The 27,590-nt window shown below is 43.9% G+C and overlaps 1 protein-coding gene and 1 long non-coding RNA gene across 5 annotated transcripts in view; one reads left to right on the top strand and one right to left on the bottom strand.

The window, feature by feature from the left end:
• Window positions 1-396: 396 nt before the first annotated feature.
• Window positions 397-24,567, bottom strand: LOC142072521 (uncharacterized). Its single transcript, XR_012668921.1, has 4 exons — window positions 24,051-24,567; window positions 5,898-5,998; window positions 4,023-5,272; window positions 397-1,813 (listed from the first exon to the last, which is right to left on the bottom strand). It is a non-coding gene; the product is annotated as an uncharacterized LOC142072521 (long non-coding RNA).
• SHANK2 (SH3 and multiple ankyrin repeat domains 2) overlaps window positions 4,354-27,590 on the top strand; it is a 539,125-nt gene continuing 515,888 nt past the window's right edge. For all 4 annotated transcript variants that reach the window (XM_075129488.1, XM_075129487.1, XM_048855923.2 and 1 more), the window contains exon 1: window positions 4,354-4,557. In XM_075129488.1, the coding sequence (XP_074985589.1) occupies window positions 4,354-4,557 (204 nt within the window). The remainder of the gene's footprint in view (window positions 4,558-27,590) is intronic.

The following is a 27,590-nucleotide window of genomic DNA, read 5'->3' as shown; positions in this document are numbered from 1 at the left end:
AAAAGAATCGGGATGTAGAGAGCAACCTTGGGCAACCCAGGATTCTTTCTCGGTTTCTGGGGCAGAGTCTTGGAGCAGGGTGAGGTCAGTGAGGGACCAGGAGGGTAAGAGGAGAGCGGAGAACAAGGGAATCAGACATTTCGACTAGGCGCGCTGCAGCAGCCACAGCACGCAGGCAGGGGGGTAAGCCTTGGGCAATAGGGTCTAAAGTGGCAGAGAAATAAGCCACTGGGCGGTTCTTTTCTCCATGCATCTAAGTGAGAACTCCAAGTACACACCCAGATTGCTCATGGCAGAAAAGGGTAAAAGGCTTAGAATAGTCAGGCAGCCCTAAGGCAGGGCCAGAAGCCAAACCCTGTTTGAGGGAAACGAAGGCAGAATTGGCCTCGGGGGCCACGGCATGGGGTCAGGCACAGAGAATCGAGTGAGTTCCTGGAGAGGTTTTGCAAGGGAGGCATATTGGGGAATCCATTGTCTGCAAAATCCAGCCATGCCTAAAAACTTCCAAACCTGGCGTGGGGAGCGGAGTCGGGGAAAGCTAAGGATAGCTTGGACGCGGGTGGGAGAAAGTGCACGGGAACCCTGGGAGAGGAGAAAGCCAAGGTATGTGACAGAAGCTTGACAGAGTTGTAGTTTAGAGCGAGAAGCTGTGTGACCCTTATTTGCTAGGGAAGTAAGGAGCACTAAAGAGTCAGTTTCAGAGGCAGACAATGAAGGGGAACAGAGGAGTAGATCATCTACATATTGGACTAGTGTGGACCTGGACGGGACAACAAGATCAGCAAGGTCTCGGGCTAATGCTTGGGAAAAATATGACGGGCTTTCAGTATACCCCTGGGGCAGTGTGGTCCATGTGTACTGTTGCCCCTTGTAAGAAAAGGCAAACAGGAACTGGGAGTCAGGGTGAACCAGGACAGAAAAGAAAGTAGAGCACAAATTAACAAGAGTAAAATGAGTTGCATCTGGTGGGATAGAAGCCAGAATCTTTGAGAGAGGCAAGTTTTGATTCAGTCCACCTATGATTTACCTCTTCCCACCACTGCATGAAACAATCAACCTCTCCTTTTGCCAATTTAGTTTTAGGTTGGCCGAGTTTGTCTTTTAAGATGTCTACTCGGTCTTTGTCCCAAGATCCTAACAGTGGCCACTGAATTTTGGGATTCTCCTGAGTTAGCCTAGACCATTTTTCCAGAAATTTACAGGAGTCCGGACCCTTCCTAAAATACATAAACTGAGCCGGTGTTCCTTTAGGGAACTGTCCCGACTTAGACGTCTGGTTACCCGTACAGGAGGACTTTACACACCAATCACACAAGAAGAAAAGTCGGGTTCGTCAGAGCGATACCTGGTGCAACACACAAAAGGAGCCCACAGGCTACTGCCTCAATCGCCCTTGCTTTCACACAAAGGGTTTTACCCAAGGCGCGGTGTGGCTGCGATTCTGCAGATTTCACTCACTCAGACCGTGGGGACAGGAACCCTTTGGTCAGCCGATCCCTGGATGGAGACGGCGCCCAGACTCAAACACACCACAGGGAGGATGGATAGACACAGAGACAAGACAGTCCTCAGTTCAGACAAAACACAGAAATAATTACCTGACCAGAATCCTGATGTCAGATCCCGGGATCCCTACCAGAACAGAGTGGGAACCAACAGGTTCGATGGCGTAGATTTCCTGTGGTCATGCACCCTTCCATTCTGGCGGAGGACCGCTCGGGCCAAATGCCCAGGTGCCGGCTTGCCACGGCCGTCCTAAGATCAGTCAGGAGTCACACGACCCCAGTGAAGACGATTGCCATCTCGGTGGAACCTCCAAATTGTCAAAGTCAGGTTCAGGACTCACATAATTTGTCAGACCACTCTGTTTTATTAGCAAAGCGCTTTGCCAATGCACCCAGATATGTGAGCCCCTCTCTAAGGCTCAAGCTAACTTATTTATACAGCAAAGCCAAAGCCAATTTAACATAAGAGACAAAAGGAAGCAGAAACTGACAAATATACATACATATCTTATTTGCATACTAACGTTTACCAATCTCCTAGCTCAGTAGGAGCTCTAAGTTAATTAGTTTGAGGACCCATTGTCTCACACTCCTTAATGTTTCTTTTCCTGACAACTATATTTCAACAAACCCTTCAAGTAGCATTTCTTTAATGAATTATAATTTCAATATAATTCATTCTACTTTCACACATTCAAATTGCACTGGTGTAATTGACTGCACAAGGTGTTGGGCAATGGAGAATCAGCACTGTTGAATATATTTGGCTCAGATTGTATCCTGAAACACCATAGTAAAATGTTCTTCTAGTATTTCTCTACCCCATTCACCAAATACACTGGGGCCCAATAGTGAGGTCTTTACACAGTCAGGGCATCCATTGAAGTTCACAGGTCAAAGGTAGATCTTAATTTTTATTCAGTCCTGGCTCAGGCAAACTGCCACTGAAGTCAGTGGGAATTGTCTGAGTAAACTGAGCCAATTTAAATATGGACTTTAGGATTTCCCCGGGATGTCTTTGCTGACAAATCTACTCCCTTGAGAGCTTCATGGTATAGTGAAGTTAACCCAATATTTGTGGTAGGAAAAGCATGTTGTAGACAGCCTGGGGTATCATGACTTCTGGATTCCCACTGAATTGTTTTGTGAATGACTTTGACCAAATTGATCAACCTTCTGTGCTTAGCTTGCCTCTTTTGTAAAATGCCTATGGTACTTGCCTAACAGTGTGAGTAAACCTGGCTGGGAAATGATTTTTCCCCCCTTTGAAAAATACTGATGAAAATAAAAAAAAATATTTTTTGTTGAAAATTTTCTTAGATTTGTTTGTGGGGTTTCATTGAAAAATGGTGAAAAAATATTTGTGGTTTTTGGCAAGTGAAAACTGAAAAATGTTGGTGTTTGGTTGGCAAAAAATACAAAGCAATTTTTTAATGAAAATCTGAAAAATTTAACTGAAAATGGACATTTCCATTTTGGAAAAAAGGTATTGGTGTGTGTTTGAAAAAAGATTGAAAGAATCATAGAATCATAGAATCATAGAATATAAGGGTTGGAAGGGACCCCAGAAGGTCATCTAGTCCAACCCCCTGCTCGAAGCAGGACCAAATCCCAGTTAAATCATCCCAGCCAGGGCTTTGTCAAGAAAGAAATTTTTCTACCAGTTCTGCATATGAGACCCTTTGATGAAGATGCTGTAGAAATATAAAGCTAGACACCTTGGTTCAAAGCTACTTAGTTTACAAGTGAAAATGTGTTTGGTTTTAGCCTACTCCATACTAGATGTTTGCCAACATCACAAAAATCTGTATTCAGTTTAGCATGACTGGAGGTTTGCTATGGCCAGGATTGCAATAGTGTTGATGTCAATGGACATTGACAGGCCTGGGGCAAGGCAATGTTATATCTGCATGCACTAAGTCTGGCTCCATGCAGTATTATCAGTCCTTCACTTCCATGAAATAGTCTGCATATTTGCACCGTATCCATACTGATGCGTCTCACCCAAAAAGCCTTTCTTTGGACAATTTTCCTGCTACCTCCTCACAATTCATCAGTGAAATGTACAGGCAGTCCTTGGACTTATGACACAATTGGTTCCTGAAAATTGCGTCGTAAGTCAAAATGTCATAACTCGTAACTGCAACATACTCCCCACTGAGGGACTGAGCATCATAAAGTTGAAACCAATCGTCATAAGTCAAATCAGGGTGTCAATTCAGAAACGTTGTAAGTGCCGTTCGTCATAAGTTGAACATTGTAAAGTCAAGGACTGCCTGTATTTCAAATAGTTTGTGCCTGTCAGACCATTCTGTTTTTTTAATAATGTAGCTTTTTTGAAGTCATATCCATACATTTTGTACAAATAAGACTCACAATACATCAACCATTCTGTTAGCATTACATTTAATTTGGAAGCTCTTTTTATATCTACATTATTCTATTGAAAGTACTGTTTGTACTGGGAAAACTACTCCCTGGAGACTGACTTAATCCAAATGTAGTTTACAACATTACCATTTAGGATCAAGGCTGGTACTCTTGTCATCTATTCTGGATCCTTTTGAAGATTGGGTGTGACATGGAAGAAAGGTCATCTCGCTTTCCCCCTGCCCCTCTTTCTTTAGTGAACTGCTAACCACATTTATTTCCATTGCACTCTGCCAACTCATACAAATGGGGGGAGGGAAAAAGAGGTAAGAGAAAACAGATAACTTCATTGTTAAGTGTACATTATCTTAAAAAATACACTAAAACCTCAATCTGAACCATGTTTGAAACTTTACCTATAATTTGCCTTTGTCTTGTGTTTTGTGTTGATAGCCATATGAAGTAAGAGAAACTGAACATGCCTCGCAGTCCAACATCAAGTGAAGATGAGATGGCACAAAGCTTTTCAGATTATTCTGCTGAATCTGAATCAGACAGCTCCAAAGAAGAAACTATTTATGATACTATCAGGGCTACATCAGAGAAACCAAGCAGCAGAATGGAAGACAGTAGGAGCAACACATTAGTGATACGAATTATAATACCTGACCTACAGCAAACGGTAAGGGGAATTGCATTATAAGGTTTTTAAATGTTTGGCCAGATCCTCAGTTGTGGGTAAATTGAAGTCAATAGAGTATTTCAATTTCTATCACCTGAAGATCTGGCTTATGCTAAAATGTTCATAGTGTCTAAGACTGATGTCCTATTTTGTTTTGACATCCAAGTTACAACCCAAGTGAGACACCAGAATGGGTGTTTGTCCTAAAGAGATTATACTGACAGGCAGCCCAGGCAATACAGTCAGTCTCACATATGTACTTAATGAAAGCTGTGACCTTATGTCTAAAATGTTTATAAGACGGGTCAGACCAGGGAAGTTTCAGAAGGTCTGTGAACAGCTGACAACAAGAAGAGCTAGAGAACTATAACCACAATGGAACACAGATTGAAAACAGAATTCAGATGCCATCTCTAAAGCTGCCTGGCACCTCAGCATCTTTTACATTTTCTCTTCCGATGACACTGTAGAGAACTGTTTGTTAGCTTGTGGACCCTGAGGTGAGGGTGAGAAGCTCATCAAAATCTCTTCCCCACCTTACCCCCCACCTTACCAAAAAAAGAGAGAGAGAAGGAGACAGGTAGGGATAGATTTCTCCTGCTGTTGCCATCCTTCCCATCATGCCTGCACCTCAGCGCATTCAGCTTGGGGAAGTGGCTGCCTGGATCCCACATTCCTGCTGCCCATCTGGGTACACATGCTATTTACAGGTGACCTGCAGGGGAAACATAAAACATGGCCCCTAGGGAGGTTGTGATCATTGTGGTTTCATAAATACCCACTCTTCCCTGCTCCCCAACTGTTACAATAGCTATAATGATCTCATCTTGGAGAATTTCCTGGGAATTAATAATTGACTTTACCTGGGACTGTGAGCTGTCCTAGTTTATGATTAATTCCCTGGATAATCTTGGGCATTCTTGAGTGCTGTTTCCTAAATTAGCATTTTGATAATTGACAGTAGGCGTCACACTTTATAAATTTATTTTTATTTTCAATGATGATTATATAGATAGCACGTCTGCAGAACAGAATTTATGTCATTTCATGCTGCCATTTATGGTATATGCATGTTAAAAGCTGAAACTATTTCTTTTTTTTTTTTTTTTTAAATTAAGCAGTAGAATATAGAAGTCTTGTCTGGACTAGGGTTGCCAACTTTGTTTAATATTTAAAAACTGGACATTCCAACAGGAGTGCCAGAACCTCCCTTGCCCACCTCTTCCCCCTGAGGTTCAGGCCCTGCCCCCTGTTTGCTCCTCTTCCTCCTCCCCCACATCACTTGCTGCTCTTCTTCTCTTTCCTCCCCCCACCTCCCGCCCAGTTCGGAAGGGACTCACCTGTGGAGATGCGGCTGGGAGCTGCAGCTGGCCGACATAGCTAGGAGATGGTCCTGGCTGAGTAGGGGCTGGTGAGAGTCAGGACCCGGCACCTTCACTACCTATAATAACCAGATTTTTGTTGTCCAGTCAGTAGATCGGATGAGGTGCCCTTTTCCACCGGACTTTTCAGTTGAAACTGGGCACTTGGTCGTCCTAGTCTGGAAGCTGACAGGGAGGGGTTAACTCTCTCTTCTTGATAGAGGAAGGCTCTTAGGCTATGACTGCACTAGAGAGCTTACACTGGCACAGCTGCACTGATGCAGCTGCGATGCTGTAGTGCTTCTAGTGCAAACGCTCTAAACCACCGTTGGGAGAGAGCTCTCCCGTTGACTTAATCGCTCCAGCCTCCGTGAGTGGCAGTAGCTATGTCGGCAGGAGAAGCTCTCCCACTGACATAGCACGGTCCACTCCAGCGCTTAGGTCGATGTAACTTTTTCACGCCCCTGAGCGACATAACTTACACCCACTGAAGCTGTAGCGTGTACCCCCCAAAAAAAAAAAAAAATTATTTGCTTCCGGTCAACCTGAAACTAAAATTTTTTAGCAAAATGAAAAAGTCAAACTGTTGCTTCACGTCAAACTTGTTCAGACTGGAAATGAAACATTTCATTTTATTTGAGTTTTTTTAACCTTTTTAAAAAATAAAATGGAAATACATTTTGAAAAAAAGAGCCCACCTGAGGGTGCATTTTTTGGAAAAATAAAGTTTTGTCCAAAAATTTCACTCAGCTCTAATCTAAGTACTTATATGCACCCCATCACTGCCGAACCACTTTAGGTACCTAAATAAAGGCCAGATTTTTGGAAGTGTTCAGCACCCAGCTGTTCCTCTGGTGACATTTGTGGCCAGGTTATTCTGAAAGTCTGGCCCAAATGATGGACCCTGAGCTCTTTTTAAAATTTCAGCCCAAGGTCACATAAATCTGTGGTGGAGTTGAGAACTGTGCCCAAATCCTCTGGCTTTCTAGAGCACTGCTTGAAACATGCAACCATCCTCTACTCCGGTTCCCACTGAAGTCAGTGGCAGAACTCCCATTGACTTGTATGGTACAGGATTAGGTTGTATACTGTTTAATGATTGGGGTCTAAGAAGGGGAAGTGCTGTGGGGTGGTGGGTCTTGAATAAGAAAAGGAGGTTCTCTAAGAAGAAGCAGGAGTTGAGGAGAGTCAGGGTGGTTTTCCTGTTTTACTCTGGAACTTGGTTGCATTGAGCCTGCAGACTTTTGTTGTGGATTTGGCAGAAGGAAGTCCTGTTGTGTTTGACACTTAAATGGATCATAAGTAAAAATATTTATTCTTATGGCTTGCAATAAAGTCCTCCAGTGTGGTTTTTAGAGTCTACCTTGGCATGACTAGAACTCCATTCCTGCTTCCACCAGCCCATCTTTTGATTAAAATGGCTACCTCAAGTCAGTTTTACGCTTAATTATTGTTATACCTTAATTGTATTGGTGCTTTGCAGCATGGTTCTTGATTTTTATTGTTTAATGACTTAGGCACCAGAACTTTGATCTGATCTGAGCAGGTAGATTCCTACACCTGAGCATAGCCCCACTGTCCTGCCCACTTCAAAATGTTTAAATTTGTTAACTCTGGACCGAAAATGGATTTTGTGAATATGGGCCATTTTGCTGGCTTCATAGAACTGCATTGCCTGCTAATAGCTTCGTTACAACACAAAATCCTCTTCATGTGAATGGCGGAAACTGAGTATTGTGCTTTATTTAGCAGTGACATTTCAAAGGCTTATATAAAGGTGTTGATGAGGTGCAACTGCTTTGCTTTGCTGTTACTTTGTTGTCATAGATTTAATTTAGCTTTTTTATTTTGTCCATGCCATATCCATCTCCCACACATTTCAGTTCTCAATAGACAACTGTAGTATTACTAAAGGATTTGAATTCCATTTATCAGTGCTCCTTTGCTCTTAAAGAGTGCTAGAAAGATACTAGCTGAGTTGAAGAACTCTCAGTTCATGAATTATTTCTGATATGTAACAATAATAAAGCTATTTGACAACACTTTCTACTTCTAGTCCTACCCATCTCAAAACACTTTACAAACATTAATAAACCAGATGCAGCTTTCTATTACTCCAGATTCGGGCTGGTTGAAAAATGTCCATCAAAACTTTTTTTTCAACAGAAGATTGGGTTTTCGATTAAACAATAATTTCAGCAGAAAGTATATGCTTTCCTCAAAATGTTCATGTTTTTATAGGGAAAAAACCCCTCCAAAATGTTCCGGGTTTGGGTTTTTGTTTTTCCAACACAAATGCATTCTTTTCTCCTTTTCATCAAAAATGTACATAAAAATAAACCCAATTTTCCAAACAACTGTAACTCCAGATGTACACTGGCAGTGAGATCAAAAGTAAGCCCAATATATTCAATACCACTGTGATGGTAGGACTGCATTATTGTTTCCATTTTACTGGCCAGAAACTGAGACTTAGAAAGGTTAAGTGAAGTGTCCTAGGTTACACTTAAAGGCTGTGGCAGAGCCAGGAATAGATTTCAAATCTCCAGTTCTGTATTTTAGCTACAAGCCAAACACAATCTTCTCCCCCACTCCCTATATAATTACAATTACTCTAGAAAAGATGTTTTAAAATTATACTGCTTAATCAAAGGAGAACAAAATTGCATCAAATTACTTTTGTGTTTTGGTTCTTGACTATCATTTCAGAATAGAGGTTCAGACTAAATCAGCTTTTTAAAAAAAGCTAATTTCAGTACTTTGAATAAATGGCTGATTTTCTATTTTTAACAAAGGCTTATCCTCCTTCTACAGTGACTGTGTGTTCATCACTTTTATTTCATTGTGCATGTTAGATCAAACATTGAACATCATAGGGAAAGATGTGTTACTGTACAAAAACCTGTACATTTTCACCAGCTCTGTGAATTTTACCTTCCTATGCTTTTATTCTGACCTGGAACTCTAACATATTTGTCAGCTGCAGCAGCATAAATATTGTAAGCCTTGAAAAGGCTTCAGCAAACTCACTGAAGCTTATAAGTTTCAGAGTAGCAGCCGTGTTCTGCTGTATTCGCAAAAAGAAAAGGAGTACTTGTGGCACCTTAGAGACTAAGGTGCCACAAGTACTCCTTTTCTTTTTGAAGCTTATAAGTAGTTCTATTTTTCAACGGTTGCAGTAGTTCTTTATTTGTCTATTTATGGTAATATAGTCATTTCTTGTCTCTGTTCATTGTCTCTGTTATTTGAGGTATATGTTATCCTTACTGCATGTGTGTAGCACACATTACAGCAAGTGAAGATTGTGTTCACACCAAGAAAAGGCATTAAACTAAGTATATAAAATAATTTCTGAAATCATTTCTAGTACCAAGGAAATGGAGGGCACAGACTGCTTCAACACAGTTTACACATAAACAGCACAATTATTACAAAAAGCTGTTTTATTTTGGTTGCACAGGCAGAGTAAGAAGAAGCCAGGAATGCAAAATGTATGGCCAAGAGCCACATTAACTCAGCCATGTTGTACTTCCTGTATATTTTAGGGTAGATATTTTATGAGAAAAATAGTGTAATGCAACGGGCCAAACTGTATTTGGCCTTTGAGTGAGTGTATAGTTGAAGGAAAGCTGTGAAGAATCTCCCGGGTTGCCCTTAAGCCCTTTGTGTAGAAGCAGGGCTGAGTTGTAATCTCTTTGAGGCAGGGACTGTCGTTTACTATGTGTCTGGGCAGTGTTTAGCACAATTAGGTCTCCAACCTGCTCAAGACCTCTCTAGATATTATTGCAGTAGAAATAAATAATAGTAAGTACAGTCTTTGCATTTTCTTGACTATGGGGAGTATTTCCTGCTAGTGTCCTGGGGTGCAGGTCACCCTTAAAGAAGGGGAAGCAAGTAGGATCAGGCCTCTTTTCCCAGGAAAGAGTTTGCACCTTCTTAAGTGAAGGGACAGCAGCGGAGATTGTGTCCCTGCCTGACTTATGGTGCAGCCATGTGACTTTACTTAGAGCTGTGTTTAAAATGGCCGTAAGAGACATATTTAACATGAAAGAGGTGACTAGACAATAGTATACATAATGAGTGTGGTCAAATTACTATTTTATGAGATCCTTTGCTTTTGTGTTTCCTGACAATTTGTGATTTTAACAGTGTGTCTTTAAAGTTGCTCTCACTCCGATTTTTACATTTAATTTCCTTGGTATTTTAAGAACAATGAATAATTAAAAAAAAATTCCAAATTACTCAAACTGCAGTACTTACAAAAGTCCCTTATAAGTTCACTGAATCCACAAGTGGTGCTTAACTAGCTGTGCTTGCATGCACAGTACATTCTTAAGTAAACATGAGTAGAAGTAGGCCAGAACTTTAAATCCATATTAAGGCATTTAAACAGGTGACCTAGTTTTCAATAGTGTTGAGCATTAATTTCACTATGTGCTTTGCACTTTTGAAAAATCAGCCCATATATATAGGTGCCCAACTATGGATGTAGGAACCTAAGTTTAGGTTCTCCCCAACCCGCACTCCCCTCTTAAAAAGAAAATCTTGGTCTTAAGGTCTTTTTTCTGTGGTGCACTCTCAGTACATAGTTTTCAAAAGGGTATGTTTTGGTTAACTAATGGATAGATAAGGAGTACTTGTGGCACCTTAGAGACTAACCAATTTATTTGAGCATAAGCTTTCGTATACCTCCTCCCACCCCACACTCCTGCTGCAGGAGAGTGAGTTTGTGTGTGTGGTTTTTGGAAAAAGGGGCGGGGGGTGAGAAAACCTGGATTTGTGCTGGAAATGGCCCACCTTGATTATCATACACATTGTAAAGAGAGTGGTCACTTTGGATGGGCTATTACCAGCAGGAGAGCGAGTTTGTGTGTATGGCGGGGCGGAGGGTGAGAAAACCTGGATTTGTGCTGGAAATGGCCCAACTTGATTATCATACTCATTGTAAGGAGAGTGATCACTTTAGATAAGCTATTACCAGCAGGAGAGTGGGGTGGGAGGAGGTATTGTTTCATGGTCTCTGTGTATATAATGTCTTCTGCAGTTTCCACAGTATGCATCCGATGAAGTGAGCTGTAGCTCACGAAAGCTTATGCTCAAATAAATTGGTTAGTCTCTAAGGTGCCACAAGTACTCCTTTTCTTTTTGCGAATACAGACTAACACGGCTGTTACGCTGAAACCTAATGGATAGATATATTTCAAAACACACAAAGACTCATCTCTAATGAGGACTGTGTCTCTGAGTTCTTGTGAATATGTCAAGTTTCAAATTTCACCTCTCTTTCAGTAGCCGTGGTTTTACCAAAAAAAAAAAAAAAAAAAGTAGTGAAATTTTCTTTTAAGTGTTTTAGTTTATTCACTACCCCATAACTCAAAAACAACTCAATAAGATTTCTCTTAAACTTTTCAAAAATCTTTGAAAGTTGTGGATCTGTGTGTGAAATCAGGGAATTACAATACACATTGTATTGCAATTTCTCAGTTATAACTGTTGTGACTGCACAATCATTGTGATATAAAGATGTAAATGTGTACTTACTTGCATACATATTTCTCCTGATGACTCTTTTGGAGTTAAATCACTCTTATTTTCTGGTTTTAATGGTGAATGGTCTAGGGCATCTTGGTGCATCCTTCTTTGTATCACGTACTGACCTACTGTCCCTTTACCCCTACCAAAAAGGTTATTACCTCCAAGACCATTCCATGGAACAGCTGATGGGGCTGGGGGAAAGCGTAATTGCAAGCGTGTTCAAATATCACCTTACCTCAAATGGGCTGGCAACAGAGTATTGGCCTGAGAATGAGCATGAGGTCTGCAGAGATCATTCAAGACACCGGTCAAACTTGACTTATTTTTATAATGAAACTCAAACTTTGTTCCTCAGCTTCTTAAGTTTGCCTCTCTTTCAAACTTGCTGTCGTAAAAAAAATCATCGAGCTTTTAACTACTTGAAGCTATATTCTATATCTCTGAACTGCAGTTTGCTCTCTTTCCTCAAACTCTTAGAAGTGGCAGTAAGTGTTTTAGTGTAGTGATTGGAAGGTAGAGTCTTCAGTCTGCCCTCAGAACTGCCTTTCATTTCCTCAAGCAGAAACTAGATTCTAAGTTGAATTCATTCACTTAATAATTCTAGATAGTCTATTATTAGTCATGTATTGTGTGTAACTTTCATGTGCATGGGGATGAATGCAGAGCACAGTGCCCAGCCAAGTGCTGGGCAGATGTTTTAGAGGATGTAAAGGAGAAGAATACTCCTCTGCCTAAGATATGGAACCTCTGTGGCCTCTGCCGCAGAACCATCCCTATGTGGGGAGTGGGGAACAGGAAGATCTGCATAGGGGCTTCTCCTCTGACACGTTTCCAACTTGGACCCAACCACATTCTGTCCCCTCATGCTTTGTCTTCCCTTCTACATCCCCTCCATTATTAATGCCTGCAGAACTTCCCCAGAGGAAGGAACTAGTTTTACCCTTAAGTGCATGGTTAAGCATTTGTTTAGTGTGTTTTTCATGAATCGTATTCATTACCCACTTGCACATACTAAAATGCCATTGGGCATTTGTTTAGTGTGTTTTTCATGAATCGTATTCATTACCCACTTGCACATACTAAAATGCCATTGGAAGGTTCAGCACCAGTTATGCTTCTCAGGTGCTTCTTGCTTATGTTTTTATTACACACTATGTAAAATTTAGAGCAAACCCCTGCTTTCTTTTTCTTACTGTTGGAAATCCTTTTTTTTTTTTTTTTTTTTTATGGTATAGGAGCTACAGATGCTGCTCTCTTGTGATCTAAAAGTTCTCTCCTCTGGTTTTACTAGTTTTGTAAACCTCAATTTTTCATGTCAGAAAGATCAGCAGCCTCTTCACGAGATGATCCTTTCTCTAGGTAGCTTGCTTATTATTTACATGTGCTTAAAAATGGACATTCGGATCAGGTTGTGGTTGTAAGATTGTTAGGATGTGAAAGATTGTGGCCTCCTTGGAGCAGGAATTGTTATTCCTCTGCATTGTGCCCAGTGCTGAGCACTTTGTAAATGCTAAATAAATAATAGTAAACGGTTACACATCAAGCCAAATATTTGTCTGTGCCAAGGTGCCCTTAATATTTTTGTTGTTCTTTGATTCTTCTTAAAAATGTCTTTAAAAGAACATTTTTGTGAACTAAACTATGAACTAAAGATTCTGAATGGGGCTGCAAAGATGCACTGAGGGCAGAATTTGGCTCCTATGGGGTAGTTGGGTTGGGTATGGGGTATTCTAATGTGAGAGGCTGAAAATAGCAATAGGAACTTGGAGAAGAAGGTGCCAGAAGAATGTGGCATTTGTAGGCATTTAGTTATAGGTCAGGTCTACATTACATACCTATATTGGTATAACTACCTTGCTCAGGAGTGTGAAAAATCCACACCCCTGAGCAATGTAGTTACAGTGATATAACCCTGTGTATAGACAGTGCTGTGTCAGTCCGAGAGCTTCTCTTGCAGACATACCTAGCACCTCATTGGGAGGTTGATTAACTACGCTGACGAGAAGAGCCACTGTAGCGCAGTATGTGAAGACAAGCCAAGAGAGACTGAAATAGTGCTGCAAATGTTGTGAGAGGCTGGACAACAGAGATTAAGGTCTTGTCTACGCTACAAAGTTTTCTTGGCAAAAGCTGCATTTTGCCGACAAAACAGGGGAGATGTCCACACTACAAAGCTACTTTTGGCAGCAAAACTCTGTTGTTTTGCCGTCAAAAATAAAACCACCTCAACGAGAGGCATAAAGCCTTTTGCTGCAAAGTTAAAGCGACAAAACCTAAGTGTACACACTGCTGTTTGTTTTGTCGACAGAACTGGCTTCTGCCAGTATCCCACAATGCCTGCCATGACTGCTCTGCTCAGTGTTTTGATCTCTGCTGCCCTGCAGGCATGTGCCCCTTCCCTTTCAAAGCTTCCAGGAAGTATCTGACAACTGAGCATGCTCCTCCCTTTGGGGAACAAAGAGCAAATAATTAGAGTGGAATGCATCTGGTCTGCCCTGCACTGGGAACACAGCAGTAGCCGGAAGTGGGGGCGGGGGGGGGGGGGGAGGGAAGAAAGATTGCTGTGCTGCTTTTTGATGTTCCTCAGCATGGAGAGCTCACAGAGCTGTGCAGGATGCCACTCCCGGCAGCTGAGGAGGTTGTGGGAGAACTCGGAGGGAATCACAGAACCATAGGCAGGCAGGCAGAGCGGGCTGCTTTGGGAGAGAGGGGCTGACGTGGGGTGGGGGTGTCCCCCTCCTTCCTCAGGATAGGTCGGTCAGCCTGCTGTCTCTCCTGTCACAGACACACCACTCTCCTCTCTCTCTCCCACACACTTCAGTTGAAAAAGCAGCTGACAATCTACTAGGATGCTCCCCAAATGTTGGGATTGAGAAACCTGCATCATGTGATGCTGTACCTGCCCCATGAGGCATTGCAAACACCTTCCCAAAGCACCCTGCCCCAGTTGCACAGTGGGAATAGCTATCACAGCACACTGCTCCCTGTGTCGATGCAAGAGCTGCTAGTGTGGATGCACTTGCTGACGCAAGGAGCACAGTGCGGACAAGCAACAGCGATTTTAATGAAAGAACTTTAATTAAAGCGGCATAACTTTTGCGAACAAAACTTTGTAGTGTAGACAAGGCCTAAGTCATCTATTAGCCAGCCAGAAGCAGAAAAGGTGTTAATGGGCTGCTTTACCTTGAATGGTCCCTTATAATATGTGGTAACTACTTATGAGGACAATCTATTCAACCTTCCATTTTGCTGTGACGCTGGCAGTTCCTTTACCAGACCTGAAGAAGAGCTCTGTGTGGCTCAAAAGTTTGTCTCTCTCACCAACAGAAGGTGATCCAATGGAAGATATTCCCTCACCCACCTTCTCTCATAGCAGAAAAGACAAGAGTGCAAGCAGGATTTGTTCTGGGGTGAGCCCTTGTGGAAGGAAGTGGTTATTGCAGATTAGAAATAGGGTTGATAAGGGACAGAGCAGTGAAAACAATTTTAGAAAAGGGAAAAGTTAATTGGAAACTATTTTAAATAGGAAGCAGCTTCACATTGTTAAACACAATCACAGTGGAACCTAGAAAATTCCTTATATGGAAAACTAGCTTTATTTTATAGAGAATAGGGTTTGAAAATCTGTGATGTAGATCACGGGTAGTGATCAATGGCTCCATGTCTAGTTGGCAGCCGGTGTCAAGTGGAGTGCCCCAGGGTCGGTCCTGGGGTCGGTTTTGTTCAATATCTTCATAAATGATCTGGAGGATGGTGTGGATTGCACTCTCAGCAAATTTGCGGATGATACTAAACTGGGAGGAGTGGTACATACGCTGGAGAGCAGGGATAGGATACAGAGGGACCTAGACAAATTGGAGGATTGGGCCAAAAGAAATCTGATGAGGTTCAATAAGGATAAGTGCAGGGTCCTGCACTTAGGACGGAAGAACCCAATGCACAGCTACAGACTAGGGACCGAATGGCTAGGCAGCAGTTCTGCGGAAAAGGACCTGGGGTGACAGTGGACGAGAAGCTGGATATGAGTCAGCAGTGTGCCCTTGTTGCCAAGAAGGCCAATGGCATTTTGGGATCTATAAGTAGGGGCATAGCGAGCAGATCGAGGGACGTGATCGTCCCCCTCTATTCGACATTGGTGAGGCCTCATCTGGAGTACTGTGTCCAGTTTTGGGCCCCACACTACAAGAAGGATGTGGATAAATTGGAAAGAGTCCAGCGAAGGGCAACAAAAATGATTAGGGGTCTGGAACACATGACTTATGAGGAGAGGCTGAGGGAACTGGGATTGTTTAGTCTGCAGAAGAGAAGAATGAGGGGGGATTTGATAGCTACTTTCAACTACCTGAGAGGTGGTTCCAGAGAGGATGGTTCTAGACTATTCTCAGAGGTAGAAGAGGACAGGACAAGTAGTAATGATCTCAAGTTGCAGTGGGGGAGGTTTAGGTTGGATATTAGGAAAAACTTTTTCACTAGGAGGGTGGTGAAACACTGGAATGCATTGCCTAGGGAAGTGGTGGAATCTCCTTCCTTAGAAGTTTTTAAGGTCAGGCTTGACAAAGCCCTGGCTGGGATGATTTAATTGGGGATTGGTCCTGCTTTTGAGCAGGTGGTTGGACTAGATGACCTCCTGAGGTCCCTTCCAACCCTGATATTCTATGATTCTATGATTCTATGTAGAAGAACTGTAAAGCATAATTACCGGTAAGTCTTACTTATTTGAGCCATAAATTAAGAGCAGTCTGAATACAATGTGTCCTATGTGAGAGGCAGTTAGTATCTATAATACTCTCCAGAACTTTTATAGAGAGTATAAAAAGAGAGGACACGGTGCCTGGTTTTTGACCAAAAATCAGGTTGAAAAGAAGACCTGGAAGTGTCCAGTCAGATGTACCGACCGGACGCCAAAAATCCAGATACTGCAGGGTGAGGGGAGATGCTAGATCATTAACCTACGCTAGCCCCTGCTTAGCCAGTCCTGTCTCCTACCTGCAGCCAGGCTCCTTGTCAGTCTGCAGCATCTTCCATGCCAGCCTCAGAGCAGAGGGAGCCTAGGCAGGGGAGGGAGGGAGGTGGAGACGATTCAGTGAGCGATAGGGGAGGAGGGAAGAGAAGTGAGTGACGGAGGCGAGGCCTTGGGGAAAAAGGGGAGCTGGGGCAGGGAGTTGGAGGAAGAGGTGGAGGAAGCAGGTGGGGCCTCAAGGAAAGAGGCAGAGCATTGGTGGAAGAGGCAGAGAAGTGCTGGGCCTCATGGTCCAGTTATGAACAATTAGAAAGGTGGCAACCCTGGAGCCAAGGTTCTGGAATAGTAAAGTATCTCGTTTTACCCAACATCAGATGCCATTCCTCTTTGTAAAACATCATATTCCCTGCATCTTTTCCTGTTTCTCTTTTTTAATGTACAACTTCCCCAAATCAGGCTAAAACCTTTTGCCAGTGTGACCTGTTTTGCTGTGTTCCTGCTGAGAGCTGTGCAGTGTGACTGAAGTTTATATTTGCATGGTTATCATTATTTATTGCAGTCACGCCTAGGAGTGGCATGAGGAGTGTAGTACTCCCTCTTCCTTTCAACAGGATGTTTGATCATTCACAAAAATCCTGTGGAGTCCTCTTTTAGATATTAGTTTAATAATTTATAGCTGGAACATGAATTAAAATAATATTCCCAGTGCATCCTCCCCCCGCCCTGATTTCTACATAATTTACTGTGTGAGCCATAGTTGAGAAGGTGGATATTACTTCTCTAATGCCATTCTTTCTGTTAAATCAAATGTTTTTATCTTAGCAAGTAGAGCTGGACTAAGGGCAGGTCTAAACTTAAAACACTGCATTGGCACAGCTGCACTGCTGAAGCACATAAGTGAAGACGCTCCTACACAGACGGGAGAGCTTCTCCCATAGGTGTAGTTAATCCACCTCTCCGAGAGGTGGTAGCCATTTGAATGGGAGAAGCTCTCCCATCGATGTAGCACTGTCTACGTGGTGGTGGTGATGGTGTTGGGGGGGGGGCGGGTTAAGTTAATATAACTACATTGTTTGGAGGGGTGGATTTTTCACATCCCTGCGTGAGGTAGTTATACCAGTACAGGGCTAAAGTTTAGATGTGATCTAATGGAACGTCTACACTTAAAATGCTACAGTGTAGACACTACCTACACTGACAGGAGAGATTCTCCCGTTAGTGCAGGTAATCCACCTCCATCGACCCCGTGCTGTCTCTACCAGGGATTAGGTTGGTATCGCTACGTCTCTCAGGGGTATGTGTGGATTTTTCACACCTCTGAGAGACATCGCTATACCGATGGAGGGCCAGGTCTACACTACACACTTACTTCGGTATGAAAAATCCACACCCCTGAGCGACATAGTTATACCGATCTTGATCCCCCTGTGTAGACCATAGGGCTTTCCACTGACGTAGCTACTGTCTCTCATGGAGGTGGAGTTGTTAAGCTGATGGGAGACTTGTCTCCCATCAGCTTAGAGCGTCTTCACCAGATGCAAGTTTGTAGTGTAGACCTGCCCTAAATTCTTAGTGGAGACCAGGCCTAAGATGATTAGAACTGAAGAGCTCATCCAGTTACTCTGCCACTGTCAGAGAGCTCACTGTCCTGCAGCGAAGTCGGGGAAAGTTAAAACCTCATTGAGATGGATAGGTATGAACTCACCCTTCTGTTAACAGAACTGTAAGAATAAGTCCACATCCAAGACAAAAGGAGTGTGTGAACCTGCCTAGGAGCTTTTGGCAGAGTAACATTTTGGGTCTGAGATTATGTGTGCAGGAAGGCAGAAGAGAAAAGTTTGTAAAAGACAAGAACAGAGAGAGAGAGAGAGAGGCAAAAAGCATGAATGCCAAGCAGTAGCCTGTGAACACAGTGTGACCCTGGGAAAAAGCTACGTTTTTGGGTCATGACAAGGACTTAACAAATGCAGAATTGGGTATGATGGCATGAGGGGGATGAACCCAGCTTGGTGTAGTTCCCCATCGCTCCACAACGGATGCGCTAACAGACAAAAGCCCCATATTACAGTTACACTTCATAATAGTACCCAGGAAAAGAGATCCCGTTATTGGGTTATAACCAAGTCAAGCCCGTGGTCTCATCAAAAGGGTGCACTCTTTAAAGGGGTAGGGGACTACTATAATTGAGGAAGAGTTTGAGGACATCTTCCATGGGATAGGGATGCTCTCAAAAGAGTACAGTATAGATATGAAAGGGGTTCAAAAGCAGGACAAGAGACATTTTATGCTGGTCTCAAATGAACAGGCATTGAAGAAGTTGTTAAGGCTTGTCATATATGCCAATAATACAGGCCAAGTCAAGTGAAAGAGCTCATAGAATCATAGAATATCAGGATTGGAAGGGACTTCAGGAGGTCATCTAGTCCAACCCCTGCTCCAAGAAGGACCAACACCAACTAAATAGAACGCAGCCAGGGCTTTGTCAAGCCTGATTTTAAAAACCTCTAAGGAAGGAGATTCCACCACCTCCCTAGGTAACACATTCCAGTGTTTCACCACCCTCCTAGTGAAAAAAAGTTTTTCCTAATATCCAGCCTAAACCTCCCCCACTGCAACTTGAGACCATCATTCCTTGTTCTGTCATCTGCTACCACTGAGAACAGTCTAGATCGGTGGCACAGCAAAAATTTCCTTTTGTTGGCTGGGAAAAAAATATGCACTTCTAGACTATATTATTCTCAGTTCCCTGAGATAGCCTTACTAGAAGATACTACCACTAAACAAATGATTGTGCATATAAGATCAAATGCTATTTGTTCTATAATAATGCCATGAACAAAAGCCCTCTGTACAAACAACTATTATATTTTCAAAACCCAGATGTGTGAAACAGCCTTTTAAGATGTGAGATTAAGACTCAAAATGAGAGAGACAACAATAAATAAAAGGAAGAAGCTTGAACTGGTGTATAGTCAATTTCTTCCGCACACCTTGGGTTTTCCATAACATTGATTAGTTCATGGAGGATAGGTCCATTAATGGCTATTAGCTAGGATGGTGAGGGATGCAACAACATGCTCTGATTGTCCCTAGCTTCTGTTTACCAAAAGCTGGGAATGGATGATAGGGGATAGATTACTCAGTGATTGCCTCTTCATTCCCTCTGAAGCACCTGGCATTGGCCACTTTTAAAGACAGGAAGACAGGATCCTGGGCTAGATGGAACATGGTCTGACCCAGTATGGTCATTATGTTCATATGTTCTTAGTTTAATCATTTTATAATTTCTGGTGCCAGTGTTCAAGCAGTGAAATAACACCAGTTTCCCATGGGATGGCTACAGATTTCTGTGTGAATAATGATATATCCTATAATGTGTTATATTTTAAATCCACTCTCTGCCTCTTTCACGTGTGCCCTGCATTGAAGTGTGAAAAATACTGTACCTAAACCGCAAAGTTCTCTGCTCCAGTACAAAGTATTCACTGAAAATGGAAACTTGCTCTCACAACCTATTTTCCCTGCCCTTTCCTGAAGCAAAGCAATATTGAGTGGGAAGTGGGGTGGGAGCTGAGTAAGGTAGCAGAACAGTTTTGTGGAAGGTAAGGGAACAGAGTCTGGTAGTACTCAAAGAGCTCTTTGCAATCTTTTGCATTGATCCTGCTGGCCCTTCCACCAATACACACTCCCCTGGAAGTGAAAGAAAAGGTTTGTGAAAGGTTCCATAGGATAAGCTGTCTGGTGTTCCTTGTTCTGATCCCGTCAAAGAAGCTTTGCCTGGCCTGTTGAAGAGAAAGGTTCAAGTTGGACAGTGAATTCTGTTAGCACCTGTGAGGAGTTGAAGTGAGTTGCCTTTGGTGGAATGAGAGTGTTCCTGCTTCTGAGACAGCCCTCTGTTTAGGTTTAGAGAAGCTTTGGGTCTGCAGTTGCTTTATGCAGATCTCATATGACCTGAATGAGCTTAGGATCTCTGTGTTAGACTGTATTTTATAAGAAACACTCAGGCCATGTCTACACTACGAAAGTACTCCCATTTTACAGAAGTCAATTTTTGGGAACAGATTGTATAAAGTGGAGTGCATGCATCCACACTAAGCACATTAATTTGGCGGTGTGCATCCACAGTACTTTGGCAAGCATTGACATTCTGAGCAGCGCACTGTAGGTAGCTATCCCGCATGTGACACGGTCAGGCCAGATGGCTACAGGAGAGTGATAGAAGGCAGATGTATTAGCCCCAGGTTAAGTAGGTCCCTTTTCCCTGACTAAGGTAACAGGGAACGTTCCAGAGCAATCAGGAACTTTCTAGAAACAATTAAGGCAGACAGGCTGATTAGAACACCTGCAGCCAATCAAGAAGCTGCTAGAATCAATTAAGGCAGGCTAATCAAGGCACCTGTGTTTAAAAAGGAGCTCACTTCAGTTTGTGGTGTGCGTGCGAGGAGCTGAGAGCAAGAGGCACAAGAAGCTGAGAGTGAGAAGGCGTACTACTGGAAGTCTGAGAAGTACAAGCATTATCAGACATCAGGAGGAAGGTCCTGTGGTGAGAATAAAGAAGGTGTTGGGAGGAGGCCATGGGGAAGTAGCCCAGGGAGTTGTAGCTGTCACTCAGCTGTTACGGGAGCCATTGTAAACAGCTGCAATCCACAGGGTCCTGGGCTGGAACCCGAAGTAGAGGGTGGGCCCGGGTTCCCCCCATTCCTCCATTCCCCCAGCTCCCTACTTGATACCGGAGGAGTTGACCTGGACTGTGGATTCCACCAGAGGGGAAGGTCTCTGGCCTGTTCCCCGATCCACTAGGTGGATCAGCAGAGACTGTGGGGATTGTTCTTCTTCCTTTTCCCCGCGCTGGCCAATGACGAGGCTAACTGAGTGAACGGCAGATTTGAGCCATGAACATGGCCAAACTGAGGGCTGCTGTGAACCTCTGAAGTGAGCAAATCCACCAATAAGCGCAGGACCCACAAAGGCAGAGGAGGAACTTGGTCACACACAGTTCCCGCAGTCCCCGCTGCCCATTGGAATTCTGGGCTGATCTCCCAATGCCTGATGGGGCAAAAATTTGTCGCAGGTGGTTATGGGTAAATGTCATCAGTCAACCTTCCCTCCCCCCGTGAAAGCAACAGCAGACAATCATTTCATGCCCTTTTCCCTGGATTGCCCGAGCAGACGCCATAGCACAGCAAGCATGGAGCCCGTTCAGCTCACCGCAGCAGTTATGACCATTGTAAACACCTCATGCATTATTGTGCAGTTTATGCAGAACCAGCACCTGAAAAACCAGGCGAGGAGGTGACAGAAGCGTGGTGATGAGGACATGAACACAGATTTCTCTAAAACCGCAGTCCCCAGCAATTTGGAGATCATGGTATTACTGGGGCAGGCTCATGCCGTGGAACCCCGATTCTAGGCCTGGGAAACAAGCACAGAGTGGTGGGACCGCATAGTGTTGCAGGTTTGGGACGATTCCCAGTGGCTCCAAAACTTTTGCATGCGTAAGGGCACTTTCATGGAACTTGGTGACTTGCTTTCCCCTGCTCTGAAGCACAAGAAAACCAAGATGAGAGCAGCCCTCACAGTTCACAAGTGAGTGGCAATAGCCCTGTGGAAGCTTGCAACGCCAGACAGCTACCGATCAGTCGGTAATCAATTTGGAGTGGGCAAATCTACTGTGGGGGTTGCTGTGATGCAAGTAGCCAACGCAATCATTGAGCTGCTGCTATCAAAGGTAGTGACTATGGGAAATGTGCAGGTCATACTAGATGGCTTTGCTGCAATGGGATTCCCTAACTGTGGTGGGGCTATAGACGGAAAGCATATCCCTATCTTGGGACCGGACCACCAGGGCAGCCAGTACATAAACCGCATGGGGTACTTTTCAATGTTGCTGCAAGCACTGGTGGATCACAAGGGACGTTTCACCAACATCAACGTGGGATGGCTGGGAAAGGTTCATGATGCTCACGTCTTCAGGAACTCTGATCTGTTTAAACGGCTGCAGGAAGGGATTTACTTCCCAGAACAGAAAATAACTGTTGGGGATATTGAAATGCCTATAGTTATCCCTGGGGACCCAGCCTACCCCTTAATGCCCTGGCTCATGAAGCCATACACAGGCACCCTGGACAGTAGTCAGGAGCTGTTCAACTATAGGCTGAGCAAGTGCAGAATGGTGGTAGAGGGCCCTGGTGTCTGGCTGTGCGTATTCAGCTGCCAGGCAATTTGCATCAACCTCCCACCCCGCCATAAACGTCTCCCCCTTACTCTCATAGAGATTGTGGAGGACACAGCAAGCAGCAATAACAATGGGAATATTGGTTTCGCTGAGGTCTGAGTGAGTCAGTAAACTGCGCCAGCGACCCTTTAAACATCCAAATGCACACTCTACCACCGTTCTGCACTTGCTCAGCCTATAGTTGAACAGCTCCTGACTACTGTCCAGGGTGCCTGCTGCCACCTCTCCTCACGTTCATCGGCCACTTTCCTGTACTCTGTTATTGCGTCCCTCCACACATTCTGCTGAGCTCTGTCAGTGCTGGACAACTGCATGAGCTCAGAGAACATTGCATTGCACGTGCGTTTTTTTCACCGCCTTATCTGAGATGGCCTTTCGGACAGAGGAGGGAGGCTTGAAACACTTGCAGCTGCTGGAGGAAAAAAAGGGAGTGAAGTATTTTAAAAAGTACATTTTACAGAACAATGGCTATACTCTTTCACGGTGAACAACACTATTCACATTACATAGCACGTGTGATTTTGCTACAAGGTCGCATTTTGCATCTTATATTGAGTGCCTGCGGCTTTGGTGTTAGAGATCACACACGCAGTGCCGGGCAACAGAATTCGGCTTGCAGGCGACCATGATAAGCCATAGTCTTTCGGCTTCTGCAACCTTCATAACAGCAGCGCCCTCCTCTCCCATACCAAGCAAAGCACGCTGAGTTGGCCATTTAGTGCTGCGGTTTTCCTGTTAACGTGCAGCAGCAGAAACCAAACTAACCCCCCCCACCCCCAATCCAATTCTTTGGGATGATCGCTTTACCCCTCCCCGCACTGCGTGGCTGGTATCAGGGAAGATCCCTGCTAGCCAAACGCGAACAGCTCAGTGCCAATGCCCCCTCTTCCCCCACACCGCGTGGCTAACTGCAGGGAGGATTTCTTTTCAGCCACAGGCAAACAGCCCAGTAGGAACGGCCACCTCTGAATGTCCCCTTAATTAAATTCCCCTATTTCAACCAGGTTACCATGAACGATATCACTCTCCTGAGGATAACACAGAGAGATAAAGAACGGATGTTGCTTGAATGCCAGCAAACACTGGGACCATACGCTGCCAGGCTTTGTCATGCAATGATACCAGATTACTTGCTACTAGCATGGCGTGGTAAAGTGTCCTACTGTGGAGGACAGAATAAGGCTGCTGTCCCCAGAAACCTTCTGCAAAGGCTTTTAGAGTACCTCCAGGAGAGCTTCATGGAGATGTCCCTGGAGGATTTCCACTCCATCCCCCGACACATTAACAGACTTTTCCAGTAGCAGTACTGGCCACGAATGCATCCCAAGTCCTCAGGGCTACTTAATCATTAAAAAATGCTTGCTTTTATAAACATGTATTATATTTAAAAAGGTACACTCACCAGAGATCCCTTCTCTGGCTTTGTTGGGTTGGGAGGGTATTTCAGTCAGGGTGATAAAAAGATCCTGGCTGTCGGGGAGAACGGTGTGCTGTGTGCTCTTCTCAAGCTCGTCCTCCTCATCTTCTCTGTCCACAAAATCCTCAGGCATGGCGGAGAGTACCCCATCATCGGAGTCCACGGACAAGGGTGGGGTAGTGGTAGTGCCCCCCCCCCCTAGAATTGCATGCAGCTCAGCGTAGAAGCGACATGTCTGGGCTCTGTGCCAGAGCGTCCGTTTGATTCTTTGGTTTTTTGGTACGCTTGTCTGAGCTCCTTAAGTTTCACACAGCACTGTGTAGCCTCTGTCCCTCATGGCCTCGGAGATTTTTTGAAATGTTTTGGCATTTCGTCTTTTGGAATGTAGTTCTGATAGCACGGATTCCTCTCCCCATACAGCGATCAGATCCAGTACCTCCCATTCGGTCCATGCTGGAGCTCTTTTGCGATTCTGGGACTGCATGGTCACCTGTGCTGATGAGCTCACCTGGTCAAACAGGAAATGAGATTCAAAAGTTCCCGGGGCTTTTTCTGTACACCTGGCCAGTGCATCTGAGTTCAGAGTGCTGTCCAGAGCGGTCACAATGGTGCACTGTGGGATAGCTCCCGGAGGCCAATACCTTCGAATTGCGTACACACTAACCCTAATTCGAAACGGTGATGTCGATTTCAGTGCTAATCCCCTCGTTGGGGAGGAGTACAGAAATCAGTTTTAAGAGCCCTTTATGTAAAAAAAAATGGCTTAGTTGTGTGGACGGGTGCAGGGTTAATTTGATTTAATGCTGCCAAATCCCACATAAACTTGTAGTGTAGACCAGGCCTCAGTTTGCTGTCCCCATAGAGTTTTAACCACTGCTTCTATTTAAAATTGTTTCCTGTCTCACTGCACCTTCTAGCTACACCTGTCTGCCAACCTGGATCCATTTGAATGTAGAACTGTCAAAAATCATAGTTGAAGCATGTATGTTCTAGTAGGAATGCCAAGGGCACATTCTAAGGCCTCAGGGAGCTGGGGGAATGAGGGTTGTAGGATGTTTGAAGTGTTGAGGAGTAATCTTACTCATTTTTTTTGGTATAAGCGATATGCCATCCTGGAATTGTTCTTAGATTCAGAGTGGTGCTGGTTGTATTCACAACCTCGCTGAGAACTGGAAGCACTAATTGGTTATATCAGATCCAGTTACTAGTAAATAGGTGACACTAAAAACCAGATCAATACCACCAAGGCCCTTCATAGACATCAACTAGCTACCTTCATGGAATAAGGGTTACACATGGATCTGCTCTGTAGACTCAAAGTTGGCATTGTTACAAGTCCCAATAATTCAAAATGTTGAGACACTCCCATCCAAAAACTATAATCTTGATATTGACTTAAAAATTATGATGAATAATATATCACTTTTTTCTTGGTCTGTGTCACATTGTCTGCAGTGGCTCACGACTGTGAGTGCCAACCTCAGAGCAAACGATCAAAAAGCAGGGCAGACTCCCCAAACTGGTTGTATGTCCTATAATTAGAATTCACCAACTCAGTATACAAATGTGAACTCCTGAAGCACTATAACTGTCTTACCATGGAGTCACAGACGGTCCTCTTGAGAACTCCAGTCTACCTTGCCACCCATGCAAGCTGGACTTAATGATAATGGTTAACATACACAAATGATCACAAAAGATTCAGGTTATTTCTAGTCCCAAGAGACCAGTCATTTACCCCAGGTCAGTTTGTACCTCAAATCTCACACTGAAGACCATGCTTATAGCCATTAACTAAGGATTATTAACTAAGGATTTATTAACTAGGAAAAAGAAATGAGAGCGTTATTTACAGGTTAAAACAGGCAACATATATACACAAATGAATTACAGTATATAGTTCCACAAATGGCAGAGTTGTAGTAATCTGTCAGCACTGAATGCCATGGGGATCTGTGCTTTTGTTTCCTACCTCCAGTCTTGTGAGAGACCATACAGCAGAGATGAAGAATTTTCCCGTCAGCTATCTTTATTTCCTTCTTCCAGAATTCAAGCTCATGGCATGAGCTTCCTTGTACATAGCACCTTCATGGGTGTGAGAGGGCCATTAACCCAGGGCTTGTCTACACTGGCAAGTTTCTGCACAGTAAAGCAGCTTTTTGCTCTCAAACTGCAGATGTGTACACACTTCCAAGCCACTTTGCATGCAGAAACTCCTCAGTTGCAGCGCTGCAAAAAACCCACCTTGACAAGAGTTATAAGACTATTTGCGTAGAGGCTCCAGCGCCCTATTGCCAGTGTGAACACTTGATTGCTTTCTGTGCTGTAATTGGCCTCTGGACTTGTCCCATAATGCCTCAAGTGACTGCTCTGCTCATTGTTTTGAGCTCGGCTGCCCTGGAGACATGCACCCCTTCCCTTTCAAAGCACCATTTCTGACAGCTCTTGAGTGCTGTGCTGATCTGCTCCAGGACACAAAGCAAACCATTAATGTGGAATGCTCATGCTGTTGAACACAGAGGCAGATGTGTGTGTGTGTGTGTGAGAGAGAGAGAGTTTGCTGAGCAGAGAGCCCAGGAACGGAGGCGGGGGCTGATGTTGTGTTATCCTCCTCCCACTGCCTCAGGAGTGATTGCTTCCTGCCGCTGTCTGAATTTACAAGACAGCATGCTGACACACCCTCTGTCCCCCAAAACACACTGTCTCTCCTCCCCCCCCATACACACACACACACTCCCTGTCACGCACTCCCTGCCTGCTTCAGTTGAAAAGCAGCTGGCAATGTAGTAGGATGCCCATGGAACTATGGGATTGGGGAACCTGCATCATGTGACACTGTGCCTGTCCCATGAGGCACTGCAAACCCTTCCCAAAGCACCCTGCGGCCAGTTGCACAGTGGGATAACTACCACAATGCACTGCTGTCTTTGCCGTTGCAAGAGCTGCTAATGTGGATGCACTCCAGTGTCACAAGGAACACCGTGTGGACACGCAACAGTGGTTTAATTCCGGCATTTTAATAAAAGTGGTACAATTTGTGGTGCAGAAGCTTGTCAGTGTAGACATACCCTTAGTCTTCATATTGTGATGTTTCACAATGGCCCACTTAGTTTTGTTAGTCTTTCTTGATGAGCGGGAGAACCATTCCTCCTGCCTGGGTTCACAGATTCAGATCAGGCATTTGTATAGTTATAAAGCAAAGCTTACATGTTACCTTATAGCATGGGTTACAGACATTACATGTAAGATTAATACATAGAGCAACTTACAGTCACTTCATAGAGACTAAACGCATCCTTACAAGTCTAACACCTATCTTGAACAATACTACTATGTAGGTGACCTGGACTGGTTTACAGAAATGAATTTATCAGTGCTCAGCTGACGCCTACAGCCTTGGCAAGAGTAGGCAGGTCTACCAATGTCAAAGTCTGTGTTTGTGGGAAATTCAACTTCCCTCCATTTCTGTATGATCATTTCGGGTTGAAAATTCAACCTTAAATGGACATGGATAAATGTGTCTCC

Source organism: Caretta caretta, chromosome 6 (genome assembly GCF_965140235.1).
Source record: "Caretta caretta isolate rCarCar2 chromosome 6, rCarCar1.hap1, whole genome shotgun sequence".
Lineage (NCBI taxonomy): Eukaryota > Metazoa > Chordata > Testudines > Cheloniidae > Caretta > Caretta caretta.
The sequence above is the reverse complement of the archived record's forward strand: the minus strand, read 5'-3'. Positions and strand labels throughout refer to the sequence as shown.